The 26046-nt window shown below is 35.2% G+C and overlaps 1 protein-coding gene across 3 annotated transcripts in view; it reads right to left on the minus strand.

Annotated features, from left to right (window-relative positions):
• Positions 1-13156: 13156 nt before the first annotated feature.
• Positions 13157-26046, minus strand: part of LOC133663752 (radixin-like) — a 16908-nt gene continuing 4018 nt past the window's right edge. Inside the window, exons 1-6 of one of the 3 annotated variants that reach the window (XM_062068453.1) lie at positions 25645-25785; positions 19100-19230; positions 18879-19039; positions 13845-13937; positions 13569-13763; positions 13157-13485 (exon numbers count right to left, since the gene is read on the minus strand). In XM_062068453.1, the coding sequence (XP_061924437.1) occupies positions 13321-13485; positions 13569-13763; positions 13845-13937; positions 18879-19039; positions 19100-19230; positions 25645-25655 (756 nt within the window). In that variant the 5' untranslated portion in view covers positions 25656-25785 and the 3' untranslated portion in view covers positions 13157-13320. Of the gene's footprint in view, positions 13486-13568; positions 13764-13844; positions 13938-18878; positions 19040-19099; positions 19231-25563; positions 25786-26046 lie in introns of those variants that run through there. The other 2 variants (XM_062068454.1, XM_062068452.1) reach the window with 2 other exon arrangements.

The following is a 26046-nucleotide window of genomic DNA, read 5'->3' on the forward strand; positions in this document are numbered from 1 at the left end:
TCATTGTTCAGTGATGAGGGTTATTTTGCATCTTTTAAAAGCTTTTAAGTTGAACATGAACACATACATTTTAAACAAATGTAAATAGTATTTTTAAAAAAATAGGTAGTCCAACAAAAATAAAATACGAAATAAACCTCAGTTCAGAATGTATTTTTTAAAATATTAAATAATGACATTTGGTCAATACTTAATTAATTATTTTTAAAGGCCTATTTAAAAAAACACTATTTTTACTTTAAAACGGTCATTGCTCAAAAAACACCAACAACTTTGGACAGATCTGAAATGGATGTAGTGGCTCCATCTAGTGGCACGCCAAAGAATCTCTTGATTTTTCCTATATTCAAACACAGTGTTACTGTTCAAACCGTGTGTAATGTTTCAGTGGCCAAAAATACTAAATATACTGGTTAAAAAAAAAAAAAAAAAAAAAAAAAAAAATGCATTGTGTTTAATGCATACTTAGGCCTAGTACGCTACTGTGTTGCAATGTTGCACATTATGGTGCTACTTGGGGAGACACCTTTTTTTCTTAGGTGCTACTCGGAGAAAAAGGTGTGACAACCGCTGACCTGCAGATTTAAGTGTTGAAAGTTAAACACAATATATGATTTATTTATTTTCAACACTTTTAGTCTGTTTGGAGTTTGTTGACCTACTTAGGGAGTCAATGACTTAACATGTTTTAGGGGAAATGTTGCAAATGTTGTGCTTTTGCGAGGTTTTCCGTGGGCGAAAGAAAAGGGCATAAAATATTGAGAAAAATAAAAATGATGTCAACAGATGAATCTGAAGTTGATCCATGAATATTTAAGTGTGGAAGGAAATAATAATAATAATAATAATAATATATTGCTTATTTTTTAACACTTTAATGACTGAGACCCTTTTGGGACATTTAACGGTCGCTAAAGTGTGAGGAGCCCTAATGCTTTCATTTTTCAGTGGAAAAAGATCCGATATACGGTACAGCATACCCTATTTTCCGGACCATAAAGCGCACCGCTATATAAGCCACACCCACTACATTTTTAGAAAAAAACAGTTTTCCATATATTAGCCACACCGGACAATAAGTGGCAGATATATACCTTGTGAAATGACTTATTTACACAGACATATTCTATAAATGTTTATTTACATGCCTTAATTGTTTCCAAACGAAGCCATGTAGTATCTGTTAGTCTATGAAATAACATGGTTTTTTTTTTGGTTTTTTTCCCATTTAGAGGAATATTACCGTATTTTCCAGACTACAAAGCATACTGGTATGTAAGCCGCACCCACTAAATTTCAGAAGGAATTTTTATCCCATTTATTAGCCACACCGGACTATAATTGGCAGATATATAACTTGTGAAATGACTTATTTACACAGACATATTCTGTAAATGTTTATTTACATACCTTAATTTTTTCCAAACAAAGCCATGTAGCATCTGTTAGTCTACAAAATAACATTTTTTCCCCTCCCATTTAGTGGAATATTACCGTATTTTCCAGACTACAAAGCATACTGGTATGTAAGCCGCACCCACTAAATTTCAGAAGGAATTTTTATCCCATATATTAGCCACACTGCAGATATATACCTTGTGAAATGACTTATTTACATAATTAAGGTATGTAAATAAACATTTACAGAATATTTCTATGTAAATAAGTCATTTCACAAGGTATATATCTGCGGTGTGGCTAATAAATGGGATAAAAATTCCTTCTGAAATTCAGTGGGTGCGGCTTACATACCAGTATGCTTTGTAGTCTGGAAAACACGGTAATATTCCACTAAATGGGGAAAAAAAATTAAAAATGTTATTTTGTAGACTAACAGATACTACATGTGTAAATAAACATTTACAGAATATTTCTCTTTCCAAACGAAGCCATGTAGTATCTGTTAGTCTACGAAATAACATGTTTGTTTTCCCCCCATTTACTGGAATATTACCGTATTTTCCAGACTACAACGCATACTGGTATGTAAGCCGCACCCACTAAATTTCAGAAGGAATTTTTATCCCATTTACTAGCCACACTGGACTATAAGTCGCAGATATATAACTTGTGAAATGACTTATTTACACAGACATATTCTGTAAATGTTTATTTACATACCTTAATTGTTTCCAAACGAAGCCATGTAGCATCTGTTAGTCTACAAAATAACATGTTTTTTCCCCCATTTAGTGGAATATTACCGTATTTTCCAGACTACAAAGCATACTGGTATGTAAACCGCACCCACTAAATTTCAGAAGGAATTTTTATCCCATATATTAACCGCACCAGACTATAAGCCGCAGATATATACCTTGACATATTCCGTAAATGTTTTTTTACATACCTTAATTGTTTCCAAACGAAGCCATGTAGTATCTGTTAGTCTGCAAAATAACATTATATTTTTTTTCCCATTTAGTGGAATATTACCGTGTTTTCCAGACTACAAAGCATACTGGTATGTAAGCCGCACCCACTAAATTTCAGAAGGAATTTTTATCCCATTTATTAGCCACACCGCAGATATATACCTTGTGAAATGAGTTCTTTACATAATTAAGGTATGTAAATAAACATTTACAGAATATTTCTATGTAAATAAGTCATTTCACAAGGTATATATCTGCAGTGTGGCTAATAAATGGGATAAAAATTCCTTCTGAAATTTAGTGGGTGCGGCTTACATACCAGTATGCTTTGTGGTCTGGAAAATACGGTAATATTCCACTAAATGGGGGGAAAAAAATGTTATTTTGTAGACTAACAGATACTACATGGCTTTGTTTGGAAAAAATTAAGGTATGTAAATAAACATTTACAGAATATTTCTGTTTCCAAACGAAGCCATGTAGTATCTGTTAGTCTACAAAATAACATGTTTTTTTCCCCCATTTAGTGGAATATTACCGTATTTTCCAGACTACAAAGCATACTGGTATGTAAGCCACACCCACTAAATTTCAGAAGGAATTTTTATCCCATTTATTAGCCACACCGTAGATATATACCTTGTGAAATGACTTATTTAAGGTATGTAAATAAACATTTACAGAATATTTCTATGTAAATAAGTCATTTCACAAGGTATATATCTGCGGTGTGGCTTATAAATGGGATAAAAATTCCTTCTGAAATTTAGTGGGTGCGGCTTACATACCAGTATGCTTTGTAGTCTGGAAAATACGGTAATATTCCACTAAATGGGAAAAAAAATTAAAAATGTTATTTTGTAGACTAACAGATACTACATGGCTTCGTTTGGAAACAATTAAGGTATGTAAATAAACATTTACAGAATATTTCTGTTTCCAAACGAAGCCATGTAGTATCTGTTAGTCTACAAAATAACATGTTTGTTTTTTCCCATTTAATGGAATATTACTGTATTTTCCAGACTACAAAGCATACTGGTATGTAAGCCGCACCCACTAAATTTCAGAAGGAATTTTTATCCCATTTACTAGCCACACCGGACTATAAGTGGCAGATATATAACTTGTGAAATGACTTATTTACACAGACATATTCTGTAAATGTTTATTTACATACCTTAATCGTTTCCAAACGAAGCCATGTAGCATCTGTTAGTCTACAAAATAACATGTGTTTTTTTTCCCATTTAGTGGAATATTACCGTATTTTCCAGGCTAGAAAGCATACTGGTATGTAAGCCGCACCCACTAAATTTCAGAAGGAATTTTTATCCCATTTATTAGCCACACCGCAGATATATACCTTGTGAAATGACTTATTTACATAATTAAGGTATGTAAATAAATATTTACAGAATATTTCTATGTAAATAAGTCATTTCACAAGGTATATATCTGCAGTGTGGCTAATAAATGGGATAAAAATTCCTTCTGAAATTTAGTGGGTGCGGCTTACATACCAGTATGCTTTGTAGTCTGGAAAATACGGTAATATTCCACTAAATGGGAAAAAAAATAAAAAATGTTATTTTGTAGACTAACAGATACTACATGGCTTTGTTTGGAAACAATTAAGGTATGTAAATAAACATTTACAGAATATTTCTGTTTCCAAACGAAGCCATGTAGCATCTGTTAGTCTACAAAATAACATGTTTTTTCCCCCATTTAGTGGAATATTACCGTATTTTCCAGACTACAAAGCATACTGGTATGTAAGCCGCACCCACTGAATTTCAGAAGGAATTTTTATCCCATTTACTAGCCACACCGGACTATAAGTCGCAGATATATAACTTGTGAAATGACTTATTTACACAGACATATTCTGTAAATGTTTATTTACATACCTTAATTGTTTCCAAACGAAGCCATGTAGTATCTGTTAGTCTACAAAATAACATGTTTGTTTTTTCCCATTTAATGGAATATTACTGTATTTTCCAGACTACAAAGCATACTGGTATGTAAGCCGCACCCACTAAATTTCAGAAGGAATTTTTATCCCATTTACTAGCCACACCGGACTATAAGTGGCAGATATATAACTTGTGAAATGACTTATTTACACAGACATATTCTGTAAATGTTTATTTACATACCTTAATCGTTTCCAAACGAAGCCATGTAGCATCTGTTAGTCTACAAAATAACATGGTTTTTTTTCCCATTTAGTGGAATATTACCGTATTTTCCAGGCTAGAAAGCATACTGGTATGTAAGCCGCACCCACTAAATTTCAGAAGGAATTTTTATCCCATTTATTAGCCACACTGCAGATATATACCTTGTGAAATGACTTATTTACATAATTAAGGTATGTAAATAAACATTTACAGAATATTTCTATGTAAATAACTCATTTCACAAGGTATATATCTGCGGTGTGGCTAATAAATGGGATAAAAATTCCTTCTGAAATTCAGTGGGTGTGGCTTACATACCAGTATGCTTTGTAGTCTGGAAAATACGGTAATATTCCACTAAATGGGAAAAAAAAAATTTTTATTTTATTTTGTAGACTAACATATACTACATGGCTTCGTTTGGAAACAATTAAGGTATGTAAATAAACATTTACAGAATATTTCTGTTTCCAAACGAAGCCATGTAGTATCTGTTAGTCTACAAAATAACTTTTTTTTTTTTTTTCCCATTTAGTGGAATATTACCGTACTTTCCAGACTACAAAGCATACTGGTATGTAAGCCACACCCACTGATTTTCAGAAGAAATTTTTATCCCATTTATTAGCCACACCGCAGATATATACCTTGTGAAATGACTTATTTACACAGAAATATTCCGTAAATGTTTATTTACATACCTTAATTGGCTGTAACATGGCAGTAAAACGGCCGATCGAACAAAACAGAAGTCATGATCATGGACTCACCAATCAGCTAAACAGACTCAATAACTCCACAGTGACATTTTGGTGAATTTACTGAGGGATTTGTGAAAGTGAAACCATACAAGAAGAATCCCGTTGTAAGTTAATAATACTTACACAGACACCCGTTAACGTGTTAGCACATTAGCTGATGCTAACGACGCTAGCTTGATGACGTGACGATAGCATGTGCAAATATGCATGAAAACACTCCGACAGACATCACACGTGGGATGGTTTAATAAGTAAGAATAGTTTTAGTTAAATTGTACAACTTACAAACGTCGCTTGGGGGCGATGAATGAAGAATCCGCACGAGTAGAAACGCTGCGGACTCGTCCAAAAGATGGCGCCATAGCACAAACAATAAAACACCTTCTCGGTGTATTTGCTCGTTTAAAAAAACAAAAAACGACATGCATTATGGCCGTCAGCCAAGAAAAATCCATGAATTAGCCGCACTGTTTTATAAGCTGCAGGGTTCAAAGCGTAGGGGGAAAAAAAAGTTGCGGCTTATAGTCCGGAATTGAGGGTATGTCACGTGAAAAGAATGTTTGGATGTTTCAATCTGTAGCATCAACACATTTTGAAAAGATGACATGCATGAAGAGTATTTATCAGATTGACTGCTCTTTAACGAGCTTTATCAGTATCTTGAAGGAGCTTTATCAGTATCTTGAAGGAGCTTTATCAGTATCTTGAAGGAGCTTTATCAGTATCTTGAAGGAGCTTTATCAGTATCTTGAAGGAGCTTTATCAGTATCTTGAAGGAGCTTTATCAGTATCTTGAAGGAGCTTTATCAGTATCTTGAAGGAGCTTTATCAGTATCTTCAGAGCGCTCTTCTTCCAACGTCAACAACTTTCATCTTCAGTCGCTGGAAACTTTGTCATTGATACAAATTGTGACAACATTTGTGTGTTGAACAAGTGCTATTTAGAAGAGTTGTGTGTTGCCATGGTGACAAAGGTGTTACCGGGTGTGGCGCTTCTTAAAGGGACAGTACGCACTTTTTGGAAGTCACCTCGCCAAGTGATGATGATATTATTGACATCCACTCTGTCGCTGCCAAGAGGACCCATTATTTGCCATCGGTCCTCCCGCCAGTTGGCCGTGATAACAGCCACCTTGCGCAATGAAATGGACACACTTGAAATCATCCAAAACGCCACACACAATGTTGACATGACGTCATCGCTCCTCTCGCCAGTTGTTAGTCTATTCATGACGGCCACCTTGGATCAGAAAAATAAAGATTCAACATGTACAAGCAGGATGTTGACGCCATTAGTCCTCCCTTCATGTACTAATGATGGCCACCTTTCATTATTAAAATAAGCAGAATGACTCAAAATAATCCAAAATGTAAAAACTCCCCCACAAGCAGAACGTTGACATGTCACTCAATTAAAGTCATTGCTCCACCCACCAGTTATTTTATGTATTAATGATGGCCACCTTTCATTATTAGAATAGGCAGAATGACTCAAAATAATCCAAAAAGGCAAACCTCACCCACAAGCACGTGCACGATGGCGACAGGTTTTTCCAATTAATGCTATTGCTCTTTCCACTGGTTGTTAATGTATTAATGATTGCCACCTTTCATTATTAAAATAAGCCGAATGACTCAAAATAATCCAAAATGTAAAAACTCACCCTCAAGCACAATGTTGACGTGTCATTCAATTAAAGTCATTGCTCCGCCCACCAGTTATTGATGTGCTAATGATGGCCACCTTTAATTGTTAAAATAAACATTATGACTCAAAATAATCCAAAATGTAAAAACTCACCCACAAGCACGATGTTGACGCGTCATTCAATTAAAGTCACCGCTCCTCCCACCAGTTATTGATGTATTAATGATGGCCACCTTTCATTATTAGAATAGGCAGAATGACTCGAAATAATCTAAAAAGGCAAACATCACCCACAAGCGCGTGCACGATGGCGACCTGTTTTTCAATTAGTGCTATTGCTCCTTCCACTGGTTGTTAATGTATTAATGATGGCCACCTTTCATTATTAAAATAAGCAGAATGGCTCAAAATAATCCAAAATGTAAAAACTCACCCACAAGCAGAATGTTGACATGTCACTCAATTAAAGCCATTGCTCCTCCCACCAGTTATTAATGATGGCCACCTTTCATTATTAGAATAGGCAGAATGACTCAAAATAATCCAAAAAGGCAAACCTCACCCACAAGCGCGACGTTGACGCGTCATACAATAAAGTAATTGCTCCTCCCACCACTTTTCCAATTAGCGCTATTGCTCCTTCCACTGTTTGTTAACGTATTAATGATGGCCACCTTTCATTTTTAAAATAAGCGGAATGACTCAAAATAATCCAAAATGTAAAAACTCACCCTCAAGCACGATGTTGACGTGTCATTCAATTAAAGTCATTGCTCCTCCCACCAGTTATTGATGTATTAACAATGGCCACCTTCAATTATAAAAAAAATAGAGGATTATAGATTATTGAAAATGCCATTGCTCCGCCCACCAGTTATTCATGTTTTCACAATGGCCAACTTGCAAAATAAAACAGAGTGACTCAAACTAATCCAAAACGTAAAAACTCACTCATAAGCACATTGTTGACATTCCACACAATAAATGCCACTGCTCCTCCCACCAGTTATTAGTCTATTAATGATGGCCACCTTGCAGAACAAAATTTAACAGAATGACTTAAAATAATCCAAAAAGGCAAAGTTTATGCACAAGCTCGTGCACAATGTTGACATGTTATTCAATTATAGCCATTGCTCCCCCGCCAGTTATTAATGATAAACACCACTTTGCACTATAAAGACAACTAGAAAGCCTCAAAATAGTCCACAAAGTGAAAATCTACTTGAACTGCCTCACACACACAAGAGCACATGCAAGTCTTCAACATAGACATGTTACGTAGTTAAGACCATCGCTCCTCCCGCCAGTTATTAATGATAAACACCACCTTGGACTATAAAGGCAACTAGAAAGCCTCAAAATAATCCACAAAGTGAAAATCTAATCAAACTGGCTCACACACACAAGAGCACATGCAAGTCTTCAACATAGACGTGTAATGTAGTTAAGGCCATCACTCCTCCCGCCAGTTATTAATGATAAACACCACCTTGGACAATAAAAACAACTAGAAAGCCTCAAAATAATCCACAAAGTGAAAATCTAATCAAACTGGCTCACACACACACGAGCACATGCAAGTCTTCAACATAGACGTGTAATATAGTTAAGGCCATCGCTCCTCCCGCCAGTTATTAATGATAAACACCACCTTGGACTATAAAGGCAACTAGAAAGCCTCAAAATAATCCGCAAAGTGAAAATCTAATCAAACTGGCTCACACACACAAGAGCACATGCAAGTCTTCAACATAGACGTGTAATGTAGTTAAGGCCATCGCTCCTCCCGCCAGTTATTAATGATAAACACCACCTTGGACTATAAAGGCAACTAGAAAGCCTCAAAATAATCCGCAAAGTGAAAATCTAATCAAACTGGCTCACACACACAAGAGCACATGCAAGTCTTCAACATAGACGTGTAATGTAGTTAAGGCCATCGCTCCTCCCGCCAGTTATTAATGATAAACACCACCTTGGACTATAAAGGCAACTAGAAAGCCTCAAAATAATCCACAATGTGAAAATCTAATCAAACTGGCTCACACAAACAAGAGCACATGCAAGTCTTCAACATAGACGTGTAATGTAGTTAAGGCCAACACTCCTCCCGCCAGTTATTAATGATAAACACCACCCTGGACTAAAAGGCAACTAGAAAGCCTCAAAATAATGTAGTTCAAACAACGATGACATATTATTGATTAAATGTGAATTATTCTTATTGTCTTCAAGTGTTTTCCTGCCCTTCAACTCAAACTTCGGTTCCAAGAACAAACCAAAATATGTGAGCATTGCATCCGGAATGCCAAACATGGGCGTTACTTCCTTCCTACGATGCCTTCAGGGACCTCAGGAAAAAAGCCAAACTGTGAAAAAGAACCTCTCATACCTCCAGGAGTCGCCAGTTCATGTGTGACCTCAATAAAAAAAAGTGCTTCTGTCCACCTGTTGGCTCCGCCTTCTTTACTTCGGGGACTCCTCGGCCGTGTGGGGTGAAGGCGGGAGCTGTGAAAACCAAGCGACATTGAACGCATCGGCCAGTACTCAGCACCAGGACAAGAATGCGATGACCTCACGCTCCGAGTGGAGACTGAGGGCGCAGAGCAGCGAAGCAGAGACTGCGGAGCCAAACTTTTCCCCTGAGGGCCCCAAACTGAAGCTCAAAGGATGCGGGGGCCACTTTTTTCTTGTTCAAACCTTCGAAAACCAGTACTAAATATTGTTTATTTACTTTAAAAATAGATTGTGTCAACACTGAAGAGCCAAACTGAAAATGCTAACAGTTAGCACACTAGCCAGATAGCATCAAGTAAGAAAAAATATGAGCAAAATGAGCTAAAAAAACAACAACAACTAGCATGCTTACGCTACTATGCTAACATGCTAACAATAGCATGCTTACGGTTAGCACTAATGGAATATCAAAATACTGTCTGACACTAATGCTAAATTAGCTCAAATAAATCTAGCATGCTAACAGGCATCATTTGTCACTGAGGTGTGTACCTGCAAAATTAGCATGCTAAGGATAGTGTGCTTACAGTTAGCATTGATGAAATGCACAAATATATGACACTGAGTTGTGCACCTGATAAATTAGCTAAAAAAAACAACCTAGCATGACAACTTTAGCATGCTAAAATGCTAACTGTAACGGGTGTTCAGAACCAAAATATATCATTCTGGGGTGTGTACCTGAAAAAAAAAAAATGCTAGCATGCTAACAATTACGTACATATATGACAGGTGTATACCTACAAAATTGGCTAAAACGAAAAAAAATCTAGCATATTAAAATTAGCATGCTAACAAGCATCATTTGTCACTGAGGTGCATACCTGCAGAATTAGCAAAAACAAGTTAGCATACTAAAAAAAACATTCTTTCAGTTAGCATTAATGAAATAAAAAAATATATAACACTGAGTTGTGTACCTACGGAGCCCCTAAAGGGACATGGGGGGAAATTTTATTTTTCATAATTTTTTTTTTTTTTTTTTTTTTTTTTTTAGGCACGAGAAACTTTTTATAAAAAAAAATTTTTTTTAAATAATACTTTAAAAACATTTTTTAAAAATAATTTTATAAAAAGTTTCTCGTGCGCACGAGATACATGTCTAAAAAAAAATAAAAAATGAAAATGAAAAAAATTATAAAAAATACAATTTCCCCCCATGTCCCTTTAGGGGCTCCGTATATATCTGCAGAATTAGCAAAAAAAAGTTAGCATACTAAAAAAAACATTCTTTCAGTTAGCATTAATGAAATAAAAAAATATATAACACTACGGAGCCCCTAAAGGGACATGGGGGGAAATTTTATTTTTCATAATTTTTTTTATTGTGTATTTTTTTTGTAGGCACGAGAAACTTTTTATAAAATTATTTTTAAAAAGTGAAAAAAATTATACTTTAAAAAATTTTTTTTTATATAATTTTATAAAAAGTTTCTCGTGTGCACGAGATACATGTCTAAAAAAAAAAAAAAAATGAAAATGAAAAAAATAATAAAAAATAAAATTTCCCCCCATGTCTCTTTAGGGGCTCCGTATGTACCTGATAAATTAGCTAAAAAAAACCTAGCGTGATAACTTTAGCATGCTAAAATGCTAACTGTAACGTGTGTTCAATTTCAAAATAATAGCATGCTAACAATTACATGAATATACGACAGGAGGTGTATACCTACAAAATTGGCTAAAAAGAAAAAAAAAAATCTAGCATACTAAAATTAGCATGGTAAAAAGCATCATTTGTCAAGTGAACTATTTGTCACTGAAGTGTATACCTGCAGAATTAGCAAAAAACGTTAGCATGCTAAAAATAACATGCTTACAATTAGCATTATGAAATAAAATATATAAAATTGAGGTGTGTACCCGCTAAATTGGCTAAAATGCTTAGTTAGCACTAATGAAATACCAAAATAATGTATGACACTGAGGTGTTTACCTACAAAGTTAGCTAAGAAAATATAGCCTACTAACATTAGCATGCTATCAGGCCTCATTTGTCACTGAGGTGTATACCTGCAAAATTAGCATGCTAGAAATAGTGTGCTTACAGTTAGCATTAATGAAATGCAAAAATGTATGACACTGAGTTGTGTACCTGATAAATTAGCTAAAAAAACCCCGTAGCATGCTAATTTTAACATGCTAAAATGCTAACTGTACCTATGCTAACTCACACAAATTTATTTTAGCATGCTAAAATGCTAACTGTAACGTGTGTTCAATTTCAAAATGATAGCATGCTAACAATTACATGCATATACGACAGGAGGTGTATACCTACAAAATTGGCTAAAAAGAAAAAGAATCTAGCATACTAAAATTAGCATGCTAACAAGCATCATTTGTCACTGAGGTGCATAACTGCAGAATTAGCAAAAACAAGTTAGCATACTAAAAAAAACACTTTCAGTTAGCATTAATTAAATAAAAAAATATATAACACTGAGTTGTGTACCTACGGAGCCCCTAAAGGGACATGGGGGGAATTGTATTTTTCATAATTTTTTTTATTTTGTATTTTTTTTTAGGCACGAGAAACTTTTTATAAAATTATTTTTAAAAAATGAAAAAAATTATACTTTAAATTTTTTTTTTTTTTAATAATTTTATAAAGTTTCTCGTGCGCACGAGATACATGTCTAAAAATAAATAAAAAATGAAAATGAAAAAAATTATAAAAAATACAATTTCCCCCCATGTCCCTTTAGGGGCTCCGTATATATCTGCACAATTGGCAAAAAAAAAGTTAGCATAGTAAAAAAAACATTCTTTCAGTTAGCATTAATGAAATAAAACATATATGACACTGAGGTGTCCATCCATCCATGCATTTTCTACTGCTTGTCCCTCTCGGGGTCGCAGGGGTTGCCTATCCCAGCTGTATATCTGGTAAATTAGCTAAAAAAGCTAGCATGCTAATTTTAACATGCTAAAATGCTAACTGTACCTATGAAGAGGATTAGTGGGTATGTTAGGCCAGCAGAGACGGCCCACCACTAACTACAGCTGGTAGGGTAAGTACACCTCTAACTACAGCTGGTAGGGTAAGTACACCTCTAACTACAGCTGGTAGGGTAAGTACACCACTAACTATAGTTGGTAGAGTAAGTACACCACTAACTACAGCTGGTAGAGTAAGTACACCACTAACTACAGCTGGTAGGGTAAGTACACCACTAACTACAGCTGGTAGGGTAAGTACACCACTAACTACAGCTGGTAGAGTAAGTACACCACTAACTACAGCTGGTAGGGTAAGTACACCACTAACTACAGCTGGTAGGGTAAGTACACCACTAACTACAGCTGGTAGAGTAAGTACACCACTAACTACAGCTGGTAGGGTAAGTACACCACTAACTATAGTTGGTAGAGTAAGTACACCACTAACTACAGCTGGTAGAGTAAGTACACCACTAACTACAGCTGGTAGGGTAAGTACACCACTAACTACAGCTGGTAGGGTAAGTACACCACTAACTACAGCTGGTAGAGTAAGTACACCACTAACTACAGCTGGTAGGGTAAGTACACCACTAACTACAGCTGGTAGGGTAAGTACACCACTAACTACAGCTGGTAGGGTAAGTACACCACTAACTACAGCTGGTAGAGCAGCGACAGGCTAAGCTAACGTTAGCAGCGTGATTGAGGCGCGGGACAGGCGGTGGTTTAGCGGGTGTTTACTGGTCACATGATCAGGAAGTCAACATTATATTGCGTCGCTGTCAGTCCTCTCCTGGGCTTTAGTAAAGGGGGCGGAGCTTGGCAAGTCTTTTGGCGAAGCGAAGGAAGCCTGAGAGTTTCCCCTTCCTGTGGGCGGAGCCTCACATGGACTCGAACTCGTCGACGCGTTGCTTGGTGTTGCCTTGGCGGATCTGCCGCAGCGTCTTGTACTTGTCTCGGCCCGCCCGCACGTTCTCCGCGTGCAGGACGTCGTTTGCCGTCTTCTTGCTGTCGTCACGCGCCTCCGCCAGCTCAGAGCTCAGCGCCTGGCGAGCGAGGGAGAGAGAGAGAGAGAGAGAGAGAGGGGGGTGGAACACGTGGGAAGATGGCGGCGGGGGCGGGTCCAAACCTGCAGCTGCTTCCTGACGCGCTCGTTCTTCTGCGCCTCCGTCACGCGCTCCTCCTCGCCGCGATGGCCGCTCACGCCCTCCTCGCTCAGCAGCTCGGCGCTCTCCTCGCCGTCGCTCTGGTCCTGCTCGGGGGACGCCATGGCCGCCCTCAGCTCCTCGCGCGTCCTCTCCAGGTCGTCCTGCGCCGCCATGGCCTGCGGCGGGAAGAGGGGGGCGGGGCCAGGTGGTCATGACAACAAAAGGTGAGGCGGAAGGAAGGAAGTGGTCATCGTTACCTTGTGCTGCCACTGGGTGGCGTCCTCCTCCTTCTTCCTCTTGGCGTCCTCCAACAGGGAGATCCTGGCGCTGAATTCTGCCAACTCAGCAGCCTGGCCAGGACAAGGAGCAAGTTTATACTTCCTGTCTGCACATTTTTATACTTCCTGTCTGCACATTTTTCTACTTCCTGCCTGCACATTTTTCTACTTCCTGTCTGCACATTTTTATACTTCCTGTCTGCACATTTCTCTACTTCCTGTCTGCACATTTTTCTACTTCCTGTTTGCAGATTTTTCTACTCCCTGCCTGCACATTTTTATACTTCCTGCCTGCACATTTTTCTACTTCCTGCCTGCACATTTTTCTACTTCCTGCCTGCACATTTTTCTACTTCCTGCCTGCACATTTTTCTACTTCCTGCCTGCACATTTTTCTACTTCCTGTCTGCACATTTTTCTACTTCCTGTTGGCAGATTTTTCTACTTCCTGCTTGCACATTTTTCTACTTCCTGCCTGCACATTTTTTATACTTCCTGCCTGCACATTTTTTATACTTCCTGCCTGCACATTTTTTCTACTTCCTGCCTGCACATTTTTTCTACTTCCTGCCTGCACATTGTTCTACTTCCTGCCTGCACATTTTTCTACTTCCTGTCTGCACATTTTTCTACTTCCTGCCTGCACATTTTTCTACTTCCTGTCTGCACATTTTTCTACTTCCTGTCTGCACATTTCACCAAACTTCATTTACGCACCAACACAAAAGTGCTTTATCAATAACAACAACAACAACCAAAAAAAGACAAAGTAACATTTGTCTTTTTGCAGTAAAATTTTAAATGACATGTTATTTGTTATTTAAATAACACTTTTTATTCGTGGGCAAGCAGCTACAAAGTGCTCAATGCCAAAAAAATTAATAAAAAGACTGAAGGATGAATTATGTCTAGGGATGTCCGATAATGGCTTTTTGCCGATATCCGATATGCCGATATTGTCCAACTCTTTAATTACCGATACCGATATCAACCGATATATGCAGTCGTGGAATTAACACATTATTATGCCTAATTTGGACAACCAGGTATGGTGAAGATAAGGTACTTTTTTAAAAAAATGAATCAAATAAAATAAGATAAATAAATTAAAAACATTTTCTTGAATAAAAAAGAAAGTACAACAATATAAAAACAGTTACATAGAAACTAGTAATGAATGAAAATGTGTAAAATTAACTGTTAAAGGTTAGTACTATTAGTGGAGCAGCAGCACGCACAATCATGTGTGCTTACGGACTGTATCCCTTGCAGACTGTATTGATATATATTGATATATAATGTAGGAAGCAGAATATTAATAACAGAAAGAAATGGGGGAGGGAGGTTTTTTGGGTTGGTGCACTAATTGTAAGTGTATCTTGTGTTTTTTATGTGGATTTAATTTTAAAAAATAAAATAAAAAAAATAAAAAATAAAAAATAAAAAAAAGATACTGATAATAAAAAACCGATACCGATAATTTCCGATATTACATTTTAACGCATTTATCGGCCGATAATATCGGCAGACCGATATTATCGGACATCTCTAATTATGTCCAATTTCTATATATCATTTTTTCAAAACTCGATTTAAAATAAAAATTCAAGGTTTTTTTTTTAATATTATTTTTCAGACTGATTCACTCTAGAAATGAGAAGTGCATTAAAACAAACAAATTCACATTAGAATGAAGATTCTTATTCACCCCAATTCTAAATCTTGTCGTATTTTTTTTATCTTAATTTTTTTATAGATTGACCCATTCTAGAAACTAGCGGTCCACACAAAAAAAAATAAAAAAAAAAAATAAAAAAAATAAAAATCACATCCGATTCTTATTAATCCAGATTGGTTCTAAAAATGAGCGATGAACAAACCCCCCCCCCCCAAAAATGGATTCACATTAGAATCAAGATTCTTATTCATCTCAATACCAAATCAAGTCGTTATTTTCAAAAATGTATTTCAACTAAAATATCAAATATATATACATTTTTTTTGGTTGACCCATTCTAGAAAATAGAGGTCCACAAAATAATGAAAAATAAATCAATTCACATCTAAGTTGTGATTCTTTTTCTTCCATGTTCTAAATCAACTTATTTTCAAAAATGTGTTACATTTTTTATTTAAATTGCCCATTCTAGAAACTAGCGGTTTACAAAAAAAATAAGAAATACATTTTTAAAAATTCACATCCGATTCTTATTCATCCAGATTGTAATTGCTAATCCAGAATTGATTAAAAAATGTTTTATTTTGTATTAACTCATTCTAGAAACTAGTGAAAAAAAAGATTCACATTTCAATCCAATTTCTTATTCATCGTGATTTTAAGTCGAGTCATCATTTTCCCCCCAAAAAATGTTTAATTACTTTTTTGGTTGACCCATTCTAAAAATGAGCGATGAACAAAATCCCCCAAAAAACGGATTCACATTTGAATCAAGATTCTTATTCATCCCAATTCTAAATCTTTTCGTAATTTTAAATTTTTATTTTTTTTACAGATTGACCCATTCTAGAAACTAGCGGTCCACAAAAAAAAAAAAAAAAAAAATCACATCTGATTCTTATTCATCCAGATTCTAAACCAATTCATCATTTTCAGAAATTTATTAAACATTTATTTTTATTTTTTATTGACTCAAAAAAAAGATTCACATTTGAATCCAAATTCTTATCCATCGCGATTTTAAGTTGATTAATCATTTTTTAAATTATTACTTTTTTGGTTGACCCATTCTAAAAATGAGCGATGAACAAAACCCCCCAAAAAATGGATTCATATTAGAATCAAGATTCTTATTCTTCCCAATTCTAAATCTTGTCGTAATTTTTTTTTAAAATATAGATTGCCCCATTCTAGAAAATAGAGGTCCATAAAATAATAAAAATCAACTCATCATTTTCAAAAATGTATTACATTTTTTTATTTTTATTTTATTTTTTTTAAATTGCCCATTCTAGAAACTAGCGGTCCACAAAAAAATTAAAGAAAATTCACATCCGATTCTTATTCATCCAGATTCTAAATCAATTCATCATTTTCAGAAATTGATTAAAAACTAGTGATGCACAAAAAAAAGATTTACATTTGAATCCAAATTCTTATTCATCGCGATTTTAAGTCCATTCATCATTTTCTAATTAAAAAAAAAAAGTATTACTTTTTTGGTTGACCCATTGTAAAAATGAGCGATGAACAAAACCCCCCAAAAAACGACAATTCTAAATCTTGTCGTAATTTTCAATTTTATTTTTTTTTATAGATTGACCCATTCTAGAAACTAGCGGTCCACAAAAAAAAATAAAAAAAAATAAAAAATAAAAAAATCACATTTTATTCTTATTCATCCAGATTATAAATCAATTAATCATTTTCAGAATTTGATTAAACTTTTTTTTTTTTTTTATTGACTCAAAAAAAAGATTCACATTTGAATCCAAATTCTTATTCATCGCGATTTTAAGTTGATTCATAATTTTTTTTAATTATTACTTTTTTGGTTGACCCATTCTAAAAATGAGCGATGAACAAAACCCCCCAAAAAATGGATTCATATTAGAATCAATATTCTTATTCATCCCAATTCTAAATCTTGTCGTAATTTTTTTTTTATATAGATTGCCCCATTCTAGAAAATAAAGGTCTATAAAATAATAAAAAAAATAAAATCAATTCACATCTGAGTTGTGATTTTTTTTTTTCTCTCATGTTCTAAATCAACTCATCATTTTCAAAAATGTATTACATTTTTTTTTTTTTTTTTTTTAAATTGCCCATTCTAGAAACTAGCGGTCCACAAAAAAATAAATTAAAGAAAATTCACATCCGATTCTTATTCATCCAGATTATAAATCAATTCATCATTTTCAGAAATGGATTTAAAAAAAAAAGTTTTATTTTGTATTGACTCATTCTAGAAACTAGTGATGCACAAAAAAAAGATTTACATTTGAATCCAAATTCTTATTCATCGCGATTTTAAGTCCATTCATCATTTTCTAATTAAAAAAAAAAATTATTACTTTTTTGGTTGACCCATTCTAAAAATGAGCAATGAACAAAAACCCCCCAAAAAACGACAATTCTAAATCTTGTCGTAATTTTCTATTTTTTTTATTTTTTTATTTTTTACAGATTGACCCATTCTAGAAACTAGCGGTCCACACACACAAAAAAAAAAAATTAATTCACATCCGATTCTTTTTTATCCAGATTATAAATCAATTCATCATTTTCAGAAATTGATTTAAAAAAAAAAAAAAAAGTTTTATTTTGTATTGACTTATTCTAGAAACTAGCTATTAAAAAAATAAAATAAATAAATAAATAAATAAATAAATTAAAAAAAAAAAAAAAGAAAGAAAAAAAAAAAGAAAGAAAAGAAACTAGCTATTAGGCTGTTCTAGTTTTTAATTTTTATTATCTTTTTTATTTTTTAATACGCTGTAGCACTTTGAGGTTGTTTGCTCAATGTAAAGTGCTTTTACAAATACAATTCATTATTTTAATTAAAGTCATCTTTTTGCATGATGTCATGGTTGTAGTGACGTGTGTGTGTGTGTGTGTGTGTGTGTGTGTGTGTGTGTGTGTGTGTGTGTGTGTGTGTGTGTGTGTAGAATAGAATAGACTTTATTGTCATTATATTTGCATATAACGAGATTAAGGACTCCAATTTAAGGTGCGGTAGTGGAAACAAATATGGAATAAAAATAAATCACATAAGTAATAAAGATAAAAAATAAGAGTTGAAATAAACAGACTATTATCCAATAAAAACAATAAGCAATCCTGTACAAGATACAAAAAGCTGTACAATATACAGAACAAAAGAAGAGTACTGGAGTGATAAAGTGATGACAATCAGTGTCGGACGTATTGCACTCCAAGGGTAATATTGTGAATAATCTATTATTCACCACTATGTGTGTGTGTGTGTGTGTGTGTGTGTGTGTGTGTGTGTGTGTGTGTCTGTGTGTGTGTGTGTGTGTGTGTGTGTGTACCAGCTGTTCCTGGGTCTTCATCTGGTCCGCAGCCTGCCTGGCGAGCGCCGCCTTGGCCTCCTCCGCCTCCTGCCTCTCCTTCTCCAGACGCTGGGCCTCCTCCTTGGCCCGCTGCCTCTCCAGGTCCAGTTCCAGGGCCTTGCGGGTCTGCTCCTCCAGTTCTGGACATCAGCAGCAGTTACGGCGGGAACAACAGGAAGTGGCGGCGGCGGCCGTCCCACCTGTCTGCGCCCGCCGCGTCTGCTCCTCGATGCGTCGCAGTCGCTCCAGCAGCTCGTCCTTCTCGCGCTCCATCCGCTGCTTCTCCTTCTCCGCCTGCTCGCGCTTCTTCTTCTCCTTCTCCAGCTGAGCTCTGCAGCCACATGACGACACACTTTTATTCATAATAACACACTTTTATTCATACTAACACACTTTTATTCATAATAACACACTTTTATTCATAATAACACACTTTTATTCCTAACACACGCTGTCAAAGTGCTGTAGAGTGCAGAGCAGGCAGGCAAGAACACCGACTGCTATTTCAAGTCAACTAAAGTGCTGCAAAGCCACACGTGTGGCGCCCCCTGGTGTCATGGCAGCAGGTCTGCTGGTTCTTACCGTAGCAACTTTATTTGGCAAGCCCTTTCAAAACAAGCACAGTCGAAGAACAAAGGACAGACAAAAAAATAACATTTAAAACATTGAAAAAGCAAATACAAATGATCTTCAGAACAATTTGTTAGATAAAAAGCGGTTAAAAAGTTAAAAACCGTTTAAAAGTCTCACGTTCTTGAGGATCATGTTGGTGCAACGTTGCCCCCTACTGGTCATACACCCTCATTTCAACACCAGCGACAACACAACTTATTTGTCCACACATGTGACTTAAGTGACATTTGAAAAATAGGAATTAATAACAATAATAATAATAATAATAATAATACCTGGGATTTATATAGCGCTTTTCTAATGACTTTATTTATTCAAAAGTGATCAAAAACAGGAAGTGGGTAGGGAAAGTATTCAGACCCCTTTAAAATGTTCCTCTTTCTGTTTCATCGCAGCCGTTTGCTAAAAGTTCAAAACAAATGTAGAAATGTTTGCAAATTTCTCAAAAAACAAACACTAAAATAGCACAGCGTCATAAGTATTTGGACCAGGGGTGTCCAAACTACAGTCTTCATATTGGCCTGCGAGACCTTGTGAGATTATCATCATCTATTCATTGTAATAATTATAATAACTATTATAGCAAAATATCTTAAAAGTCTGCCAAATTAAACAAGTTTTTCTGATCAATGACTTTTGGTTGTTTACTTATATGACCCAATGCAAACAACCTTCCCTAGTCATGGTGGAGAAAAAAACAGGAGTGGGTATGGAAAGTATTCAGACCCCTTTTAAATGTTCCTCTTTCTGTTTCATTGCAGCCGTTTGCTAAAAGTTCAAAACAAATGTAGAAATGTTTGCACATTTCTCAAAAAAACAAACACTAAAATAGCACAGGGTCATAAGTATTTGGACCAGGGGTGTCCAAACTACAGTCTTCATATTGACCTGCGAGACCTTGTGAGACTATATTATAATCTATTTATTATAATAATTATAACAATATCTTAAAAGTCTGCCAACTTAAACAAGTTTTTCTGATCAATGACTTTTGGTTGTTTACTTATATGACCCAATGCAAACAACCTTCCCTAGTCATGGTGGTAAAAAAAAAAAATGGGTACAGAAACAATTCAGACTACTTTAAATGTTCCTCTCTCTGTTTCATTGCAGCCGTTTGCTGAAATCCAAAAAGTTTAAAACAAATGTAGAAATGTTTGCATATTTCTCAAAAAAACAAACACTAAAATGGTCATAAGTATTTGGACCTGGGGTGTCCAAACTACGACCCGGCGTCTTCAAATTGACGTTGTGGGATTATTAAAATATCTTTTAAAGTCTGCCAACTTAATTTAATGCTTTTATTTTGCAGCCATCTAGTGGACAACACAAGTTTTTCAGATCAACGACATTCGATTAAGTTTTTCCTTATATGACCCAATGCAAACAACCTTCCCTAGTCATGGTGGAGAAAAAAAACAGGAGTGGGTATGGAAAGTATTCAGACCTCTTTTAAATGTTCCTCTTTCTGTTTCATTGAAGCCGTTTGCTAAAAGTTCAAAACAAATGCAGAAATGTTTGCAAATTTCTCAAAAAACAAACACTAAAATAGCACAGCGTCATAAGTATTTGGACCAGGGGTGTCCAAACTACAGTCTTCATATTGGCCTGCGAGACCTTGTGAGATTATTATCATCTATTTATTATAATAATTATAACAATATCTTAAAAGTCTGCCAACTTAAACAAGTTTTTCCTGATCAATGACTTATGGTTGTTTTTCTTATATGACCCAATGCAAACAACCTTCCCTAGTCATGATGCTAAAAAAAAAAAAGGATACAGAAACAATTCAGACTCCTTTAAATGTTCCTCTCTGTTTCATTGCAGCCGTTTGCTAAAAGTTCAAAACAAATGTAGAAATGTTTGCAAATTTCTCAAAAAACAAACACTAAAATAGCACAGCGTCATAAGTATTTGGACCAGGGGTGTCCAAACTACAGTCTTCATATTGGCCTGCGAGACCTTGTGAGACTATAATATAATCTATTTATTATAATAATTATAACAATATCTTAAAAGTCTGCCAACTTAAACAAGTTTTTTCTGATCAATGACTTTTGGTTGTTTACTTATATGACCAAATGCAAACAACCTTCCCTAGTCATGGTGCTAAAAAAAAAATGGGTACAGAAACAATTCCGACTCCTTTAAATGTTCCTCTCTCTGTTTCATTGCAGCCGTTATCTGAAATCCAAAAAGTTCAAAACAAATGTAGAAATGTTTGCATATTTCTCAAAAAACAAACACTAAAATGGTCATAAGTATTTGGACCTGGGGTGTCCAAACTACGGCCCGGCATCTTCAAATTGACATTGTGGGATTATTAAAATATCTTAAAAGTCTGCCAACTTAACTTAAATGCTTTTATTTTGTAGCCATCTAGTGGACAACACAAGTTTTTCAGATCAACGACATTCGATTAATTTTTCTTATATGACCCAATGCAAACAACCTTCCCTAGTCATGGTGGAGAAAAAAAACAGGAGTGGGTATGGAAAGTATTCAGACCTCTTTTAAATGTTCCTCTTTCTGTTTCATTGCAGCCGTTTGCTAAAAGTTCAAAAGAAATGTAGAAATGTTTGCAAATTTCTCAAAAAACAAACACTAAAATAGCACAGGGTCATAAGTATTTGGACCAGGGGTGTCCAAACTACAGTCTTCATATTGGCCTGCGAGACGTTGTGAGATTATTATCATCTATTTATTATAATAACTATTATTACAAAATATCTTAAAAGTCTGCCAACTTAAACGAGTTTTTCCTGATCCATGACTTTTGGTTGTTTACTTATATGATCCAATGCAAACAACCTTCCCTAGTCATGGTGCTTTAAAAAAAAATGGGTACAGAAACAATTCCGAGTCCTTTAAATGTTCCTCTCTCTGTTTCATTGCAGCCGTTTGCTGAAATCCAAAAAGTTCAAAACAAATGTAGAAATGTTTGCATATTTCTCAAAAAAACAAACACTAAAATGGTCATAAGTATTTGGACCTGGGGTGTCCAAACTACGGCCCGGCGTCTTCAAATTGACGTTGTGGGGTTATTAAAATATCTTAAAAGTCTGCCAACTTAACTTAAATGCTTTTATTTTGCAGCCATCTAGTGGACAACACAAGTTTTTCAGATCAATGACATTCGATTAAGTTTCTTATATGACCCAATGCAAACAACCTTCCCTAGTCATGGTGGAGAAAAAAAACAGGAGTGGGTATGGAAAGTATTCAGACCCCTTTTAAATGTTCCTCTTTCTGTTTCATTGTAGCCGTTTGCTAAAAGTTAAAAAAAAATGTAGAAATGTTTGCAAATTTCTCAAAAAAACAAACACTAAAATAGCACAGCGTCATAAGTATTTGGACCAGGGGTGTCCAAACTACAGTCTTCATATTGGCCTGCGAGACCTTGTGAGATTATTTTCATCTATTTATTATAATAACTATTATTACAAAATATCTTAAAAGTCTACCAACTTAAACAAGTTTTTCCTGATCAATGACTTATGGTTGTTTACTTATATGACCCAATGCAAACAACCTTCCCTAGTCATGATGCTAAAAAAAAAAAAAGAGGGTACAGAAACAATTCCGACTCCTTTAAATGTTCCTCTCTCTGTTTCATTGCAGTCGTTTGCTAAAAGTTCAAAACAAATGTAGAAATGTTTGCAAATTTCTCAAAAAACAAACACTAAAATAGCACAGGGTCATAAGTATTTGGACCTGGGGTGTCCAAACTACAGTCTTCATATTGGCCTGCGAGACGTCGTGAGATTATCATCACCTATTTATTATAATAATTATAACAATATCTTAAAAGTCTGCCAACTTAAACAAGTTTTTCTGATCAATGACTTTTGGTTGTTTACTTATATGACCAAATGCAAACAACCTTCCCTAGTCATGGTGCTAAAAAAAAATGGGTACAGAAACAATTCCGACTCCTTTAAATGTTCCTCTCTCTGTTTCATTGCAGCTGTTTGCTGAAATCCAAAAAGTTCAAAACAAATGTAGAAATGTTTGCAAATTTCTCAAAAAACAAACACTAAAATACCACATGGTCATAAGTATTTGGACCAGGTGTGTCCAGACTACGGCCTGGGGTCTACAGATTGACATTGTGAGATTATTCAAATATCTTAAAAGTCTGCCGTCTTATTGCTTTTATTTTGAAGACATTTAGCAGTAAACAAGTTTTTCAAATCAATGACCTTCCATTAAGTCTTCTTATATGACCCAATGCAAACAACCTTCCCTAGTCATGGTGCAAAAAAAACAAAACAAAGTATTCAGACCCCTTTAAAATGGTCCTCTCTGTTTCATTGCAGCAGTTTGCTAAAATCCCAAAAGTTCAAAACAAATGTAGAAATGTTTGCAAATTTCACATAAAACAAAGACTAAAATACCACATGGTCATAAGTATTTGGACCAAACTACGGCCCGGCGTCTTTAAATTGGCCCATGAGACGTTGTAAAATCATTAAAATATCATATGTCTGCCAACTTAGATGCTTTTACTTTGAAGCCATCTAGTGGACAACAGGAGTTTTTCAGATCAACCACCTTTGATTATGTTTTCTTGTATGAACCAATGCAAACAACCTTCCCTAGTCATGGTGTCAAGAAAAAAACTAAACGACCAGTACACAATGTCAACAGACATGCTCACTGAACTTTGTGGATATTACAAAACAAAAACGTGTCCATACAGCAATAAAAATGACACCCATTTAAATCCATTACAATGCATGATGGGAAATGTTCTAAACCAGGGGTCACCAACCTTTTTGAAAGCAAGAGCTACTTCTTGGGTAGTGATTAATGCCAAGGGCTACCAGTTTGATACACACTTAAATAAATTGCCAGAAATAGCCAATTTGCTCAATTTACCTTTAACTCTATGTTATTATTAATGATATTTACACTCAATTGAACGGTTTAAAAGAGGAGAAAACACGAAAAAAAATGACAATTAAATTTTGAAACATAGTTTATCTTCAATTTCGACTCTTTAAAATTCATAATTCAACCGAAAAAAAGAAGAGAAAAAGTAGCTAATTCGAATGTTTTTGAAAAAATAAAAAAAATAATTCATGGAACATCATTAGTCATTTTTCCTGATTAAGATTAATTTTAGAATTTTGATGACATGTTTTAAATAGGTTAAAATCCAATCTGCATTTTGTTAGAATATATAACAAATTGGACCAAGCTATATTTCTAACAAAGACCAATCATTATTTCGTCTAGATTTTCCAGAACAAAAATTTTAAAATAAATTCAAAAGACTTTGAAATAAGATTTAAATTTGATTCTACAGATTTTCTAGATTTGCCAGAATATTTTTTTTAAATTTGAATCATAATAAGTTTAAAGAAATATTTCACAAATATTCTTCGTTGAAAAAACAGAAGCTAAAATGAAGAATTAAATTAAAATGTATGTATTATTCTTTACAATGAAAAAAATAAATGTACTTGAACATTGATTTAAATTGTCAGGAAAGAAGAGGAAGGAATTTAAAAGGTAAAAAGGTATATGTGTTTAAAAATCCTAAAATCATTTTTAAAGTTGTATTTTTTTCTCTAAAATTGTCTTTCTGAAAGTTATAAGAAGCAAAGTAAAACAATGAATGACATTATTTAAACAAGTGAAGACCAAGTCTTTCAAATATTTTCTTGGATTTTCAAATTCTATTTGAGTTTTGTCTCTCTTAGAATTAAAAATGTCGGGCAAAGCGAGACCAGCTTGCTAGTAAATAAATACAATTTAAAAAAATAGAGGCAGCTCACTGGTAAGTGCTGCTATTTGAGCTATTTTTAGAACAGGCCAGCGGGCTACTCATCTGGTCCTTACGGGCTACCTGGTGCCCGCGGGCACCGCGTTGGTGACCCCTGGTGTAGACACTCTCCACACTTCTCCCTGTTAGATGCATTTTAGCTGCTTGATATTTCTGACTTTAAGGAGGTGGTCATGATGTATACATGATATTAATATAATATGTACACATAAATACAAATATAGTTACTTTACTCACAGACCATGTGTTTGTATCCCAATGCGGCCCCCAAGTCAAAGGTTTGGACACCCCTGATCTAAACCTTTTTGCTTTACTCACATGGGGTCCATTTCTTCTCATCCTCCTTCAGATGTTTCTGCTCCTTCAATGGAGTCCAGACGTCTTTGAGTCAACTGATTGGACTTGATTAGGCCAGGCACACACCTGTCACCTGGCAGCCAATGACAAGCATGAAGTCACCAGGAACTGCCCGAGGATCTCAGAGACAGGACTGTGGCAAGGCACAGGATTGTGGCAAGGTTCCTCAGAGCTTTGTGGCCTCCGTAATCCTTAATTAAAAGACTTTTGGGCCCACCACACCACTTCCTAGACCTCTCTCACCAGAAGATCCTTGGTGAGAGAGGTCAAGAAGAACCAAAGGTCACTGAGGCTGACCTCCAAAGATGGGAGAACCAAAGTCAACCATCACTGCAGACCTCTACCAGTGGGGGCTTTTTGGCA

Source organism: Entelurus aequoreus, linkage group LG13 (genome assembly GCF_033978785.1).
Source record: "Entelurus aequoreus isolate RoL-2023_Sb linkage group LG13, RoL_Eaeq_v1.1, whole genome shotgun sequence".
In the NCBI taxonomy this organism is placed as follows: domain Eukaryota; kingdom Metazoa; phylum Chordata; class Actinopteri; order Syngnathiformes; family Syngnathidae; genus Entelurus; species Entelurus aequoreus.